General features: G+C 35.3%; 1 protein-coding gene across 1 annotated transcript; it reads left to right on the forward strand.

Annotated features, from left to right (window-relative positions):
* The first annotated feature begins 250 nt into the window (after positions 1-250).
* LOC132605945 (elongation factor 1-alpha-like) lies at positions 251-2968 on the forward strand. Its single transcript, XM_060319226.1, has 3 exons — positions 251-405; positions 1236-1714; positions 1801-2968. Exons 2-3 carry the CDS (start codon positions 1253-1255, stop codon positions 2680-2682), a joined length of 1344 nt encoding a protein of 447 aa, XP_060175209.1. The 5' UTR covers positions 251-405; positions 1236-1252; the 3' UTR covers positions 2683-2968.
* Positions 2969-5799: the final 2831 nt, after the last annotated feature.

The raw sequence follows: 5799 nt of genomic DNA on the forward strand, positions 1-5799 counted from the left end.
AATCTAATATATAAACTAAGATAAATATTTCCGTTAACATGTGTTTTTATACTTTAATATTTTAGAAATCTTTCGAAAATGTCAAACTGATGTTACACCAATAAAGAACCAAGAGCAGATTTCTTTTTTAAATATCTACAAATTAAATTTTTAATGTCAGTTTGGGCCCGAGCTTAGTACAGACCAAGTGGCACTAGTTTTTTTATATAAAATATAATTTATGGAGAATGTAAAGGGACGTAAAAAGGAAGAGAAAATGTAAGGGGCATTTACGTAAACAGACTTAAGAGAGAACCCTAGTTCTCAGAGTATAAAAGCTCATTATCTCTTCAGAATGAACACTCATCACTTTTGCTGTGATTCTCTTCTCTTCACTTTTATATCGCCTAATTTCTATTCTCTAAGGTTAGATTTACATCTATGCAACTTTTCTCTATCAAATTTCTATTCACTTTTTTATCTGTTTTTATTCTCTCAGTACATCTATATATCAATCGTTTTTTTTAGATGTTTTCTTAATTCACGTTCCCTAATTTTCATTAACTTAGCTGATTTTTAGTGGTTTGTATGTGTTTCAGTATAAAGTAGATTGACTTTTCGTTATTTTATATCATGTTCGATTTGTTTATTTATAACGTTGAAATTACACTTTGTGCTTGAATTTTGCGATTTCACTTGCACATAGATGTGTGCGTGTCAGTAAATACAGGTCTGTAAATGTTTGTTATGAATTTTTCATATGCACATAACATAAGTTTATATACTTTTATTAATTAGGCTGAGTGAGTTGAAGTTAACTATAGGTATTTTTTTTACAATCTTATGTGGCAGTCTGTTTTCCTAAAATGTTTGAAATTTTGTTTAAAATCTTTTGAGGCCCCGTTTGGCCGTGAAAATTGAGAGTATTTGAAAAAGTAGCTTTTGTTTTGAAAGTGAAAAATTGTATTTGGAAATTGGAGTTGTGTTTAGCGATGAGTACACGTTGATTCTGTTTTTATACAAAGTTGAATTGTTCCAGGAATCAAGTCCATTAACTGCAGGAGCTGTAGCTGCCGCATAATAATTCAATTATTAATCTTTTTTCTATTAGAACTGTAATATTGTCTTCCACATATAATGAGTCAGAGAGAGTTATCATTTGGTTAAAGCTATGACTGGTTTAACTTTTCACTTCTAATTTTGTAAATTTTTACTTGCATTTTACATATGTTTTATCTGTTTTGTTGTAAATGCAGTCTGTTAGTAACTCAAGATGGGTAAAGAGAAGGTTCACATCAACATTGTGGTCATTGGCCACGTCGACTCTGGAAAGTCAACTACGACCGGTCACTTGATCTACAAGCTTGGTGGTATTGACAAGCGTGTTATTGAGAGGTTCGAGAAGGAAGCTGCTGAGATGAACAAGAGGTCATTCAAGTATGCCTGGGTGCTTGACAAGCTTAAGGCTGAACGTGAGCGTGGTATCACCATTGATATTGCCTTGTGGAAGTTTGAGACCACTAAGTACTACTGCACCGTTATTGATGCCCCCGGACACAGGGACTTTATCAAGAACATGATCACTGGTACCTCCCAGGCTGACTGTGCCGTCCTAATTATTGACTCCACCACTGGTGGTTTTGAAGCTGGTATCTCTAAAGATGGTCAGACCCGTGAACATGCGTTGCTTGCTTTCACCCTTGGTGTCAAGCAAATGATTTGCTGCTGCAACAAGGTTTACTATTTATGGATAGACGGAATTAATTGATTTTTAAACATTACATATCATGCTAATTCTGTGATCTTTTGCACATTCGACAGATGGATGCTACCACCCCCAAGTACTCCAAGGCTAGGTATGATGAAATCGTGAAGGAAGTTTCATCCTACCTCAAGAAGGTTGGTTACAACCCTGACAAGGTCCCCTTTGTCCCCATCTCCGGTTTTGAAGGAGACAATATGATTGAGAGGTCTACCAACCTTGACTGGTACAAGGGCCCAACCCTCCTTGAGGCTCTCGACCAGATTAATGAGCCCAAGAGGCCATCAGACAAGCCCCTCCGTCTTCCACTTCAGGATGTTTACAAGATTGGTGGTATTGGTACCGTCCCTGTTGGTCGTGTGGAGACTGGTGTAATCAAGCCTGGTATGGTTGTGACCTTTGGCCCTACTGGTCTGACAACTGAAGTCAAGTCTGTAGAGATGCACCACGAAGCTCTCCAGGAGGCACTCCCTGGTGACAATGTTGGGTTCAATGTTAAGAACGTTGCTGTGAAGGATCTCAAGCGTGGTTTTGTTGCCTCAAACTCGAAGGATGACCCAGCCAAGGGGGCAGCCAGCTTCACCTCCCAGGTCATCATTATGAACCATCCTGGCCAGATTGGAAATGGATATGCACCGGTGCTCGACTGCCACACTTCCCACATTGCTGTCAAGTTTTCTGAGATCTTGACCAAGATTGACAGGCGATCGGGTAAGGAACTCGAGAAGGAGCCTAAGTTCTTGAAGAATGGTGATGCTGGTATGGTTAAGATGATTCCCACCAAGCCTATGGTTGTTGAGACCTTCTCTGAGTATCCACCATTGGGTCGTTTTGCTGTGAGAGACATGAGGCAAACTGTTGCTGTTGGTGTCATCAAAAGTGTTGACAAGAAGGACCCAACCGGTGCCAAGGTCACCAAGGCTGCCCTGAAGAAAAAGTGAATGGTGCGGTGTAATGCTGGTGTTTCCAATGCTATCTATTATGAGCAAGTGTGCTGTGTTCACTCTTTTTTATTTAGTTCTGCTAGAGTCTTCTCTTTGATTTGCATATTAGGTTCTAGTTCTCTGCCTTGTATGTCACGTAACTATTCTCAGAACTGGGTACTTGACAGGCGGTGGCGTGCATGATTTTGAGTCTGTTTTCATTTTCTGTTGAGGGCCTTGGTTTTCCATGGCAGCTCAGGATTTTTGCTATTTATGTTGCTTAAATTCGACTCTTATTTATCTACTCGTTCCCTTATCTTGCATAAAGTATCTATGCGTATAAATTGCGTTTGTTGAAGAGTGTTGATTTGGTTTAATAGGGCAGTTCTATGGTGGTGGGTATCAAATTCAGCTTGAGAATTAGCTGGGTGGGATGGTTGCTCCTCTTTCCAACTTGGATAAGTTATGCAAGAATTGAGGTGGTGTAATGCAAATTTTCATCGAATGGGCTATACTTTTATTTCCTTGGTGATGTGCTGTTTTGACTCTCAAGGATTTAAACTGGTGTGAACTTTGAGCTTTACAAGATCATATTAACTGTAACCGGAAAATCAGCTGCTTGAAACAAGAAATCACATAGTAAGCATAAGCAGAGGTTAGGTGTAAAAGATGATGGATTTGGCTTTTTCTAGAAGGAAAATTATTTAACTTGCTCCTGCTTTTTTGGTCGTATATTTCTAATAGTCGAGGCCTCAGGGGCATCTTTGGACCAAAAATCAAGCGGTGAGTTTTTTATTTTATCTTTAATAGTTCAGGGGTATTTTCTGTGTAACATATCATAAAATTGTTTTCATCTGTCAACACTGGAAACATTTTATCTTTAATAGTTCAGGGGTATTTTCTGTATAACATATCATAAAATTGTTTTCATCTGTCAACACTGCAAACTGGAACACAGACTATTAGTGGTGTTCTTTCGTTCGTTGCATACAAGACGGTAATGGTAATTAAATCATCTGAGTCATTAATAGTGTAAAATGAAGATATTGCAGTAAATTTTAATTCATCGGATCCTAGATATCTATTTATAAATATAAGATAAGCTGTTTTATTGTCATAGGCTATTCCGGATTATCTGATTAAAATCATGATCATTAGGCGACAGATATAATGGTGTTTACGGAGGAGGAGAAGAAAAAAGAGCAACACTAAGGATGACAAGGGGGTTGTATCAAAACCATTACGTGAAGAACAATAACGAATTTCACCAAATCTATATATATCTATAAAGCTGACAAGGGGGTTGTATCAAAACCATTACGTGAAGAACAATAACGAATTTCACCAAATCTATATATATCTATAAAGCTGACAAGGGGGTTGTATCAAAACCATTACGTGAAGAACAATAACGAATTTCACCAAATCTATATATATCTATAAAGCTGGGAATGAGAAAAGTGATGTGGCGCCTCTCATAGCTCGGGAAAGCCTTTTATCATTTTCCCCATTTTTTTGGGCTTTTCTACTTACTAGCTTGAGTGTACGTGCTTTGCGCGTGACCAAAGCGCGTACTTCATTTGACAACAAACATTATATCAAAAAATTAGACTTAGCTACGTATTTCGTCATTAATCTGTCGCTAAACTACTGTAGCTAACAAATTTTTTTAATGATTCGTCACTAGTCCGTCGATATAGGGTTAACGACGAATTATCTCATATGCCTTATTATGCCGAAGGACTTCTATGGAGATATATCTTATGAAAATTACTAGTTCATTATTTTTGTGACTTAATACTAAAAACAAACCAACACGAACTCTTTCATCATGCTTCTTCAAATATTTGGCATAATACAAAGTGCAAATACGATATAATATATGTTATACTCCGTCATCTCAATTTCTTTCTTATAATCTAAGCATAGAAAATTATGAAGTATTAATAAAGTAAACATTATAATAGACAAAATGCTCAATGAAATTTAATTTTTAAAGATCCGAGCGACATTTTATCTCCTTTTAATAATGATTTATAATTACAAAAAAAGTACAATAATAAAATTAATTTAGACTATACCACTGTTCAACTTTTGTAATTGCATTTAAAGAATTAGTGCTAAGTGTGCTTCAATTGGACAATCTTATTTGCTTCCTCGGCACATATTTTTGTGATAATAACTCTATGTTTAACATTTTGATACGACGTCTTAATTTTCAGTGGCTTGACATCAAATGACTGTTTTGTATTCTCCTCCTAATCATATTCTCTACTGATCACCTTGTCACAAATGTCTATTCCAATTCCAATTCGTATTCAGTGAAAAAAAAGATCTTCAATTCCTGTTCTTTCACAATTTAAAGATGAAAAGAGGCGAAACTATATTCAAAAGCGCAGTAAACAAATATGCAACATCAAATCAAAAAGAAAAGAACCTCATGAATACGATAATTAAGTAATATGAGGGTTCTTTTGGTACTATGTTAGAGTTAGGCAGGTATTAGTAAATAGTAATATATGAATTAGTTATAAGAGAATCTATGTATTATTTTATGTAGGTATTAGTTATGAAGAGTTTAGTTATTCATGTATTAGCTATTCCACCTTTTGCCCTGCATAAATAATACACAGATTTCCGCATGCGGGTTATTAAATTGCAAACCAAATATCGTATTAATTTATACATAAATAACTTACTTCCTAACTGGCTACCAAACGTGATATTAGGCTGTTCACGGTTTTGGTTAAAACCAAAGCCAAACCGAAAATTTAACCAAACCGAATAAAAAAATCGACATTTGGTTTGGTTTGATTTGATTTGGTTTTAAATTTTAAAAACCGATAATATTTGGTTTGGTTATGGTTATATTAAAAAATAACCGAATAAATAACCGAACCAAACTGATAAATTATATACATAAATTTTATAATTATTTATATGTATAACATTAGTTTTTCATAAATAATTATAAATATTTTATACCTTTTAATCATTAATTTGATTTTTGGTCTACTTATTTTACATGATTGTTTAAGACCCATGTTTTTAAGAATATGTCCAAGCCCATGTCTTTAAGTCTTTTAACTCTTTAAGTGTTAAGTGTAAACCTACTAACGAAAGCTCACGTTAGAG

This window comes from Lycium barbarum, chromosome 8 (genome assembly GCF_019175385.1).
Source record: "Lycium barbarum isolate Lr01 chromosome 8, ASM1917538v2, whole genome shotgun sequence".
In the NCBI taxonomy this organism is placed as follows: Eukaryota; Viridiplantae; Streptophyta; class Magnoliopsida; order Solanales; family Solanaceae; genus Lycium; species Lycium barbarum.

Coding starts and splice junctions, on each gene's coding strand:
- LOC132605945 (XM_060319226.1), top strand. CDS start 1,253: ATGGGTAAAGAGAAGGTTCACATCAACATTGTGGTCATTGGCCACGTC. Junction 1,715..1,800: donor TGATTTGCTGCTGCAACAAG/GTTTACTATTTA, acceptor CACATTCGACAG/ATGGATGCTACCACCCCCAA.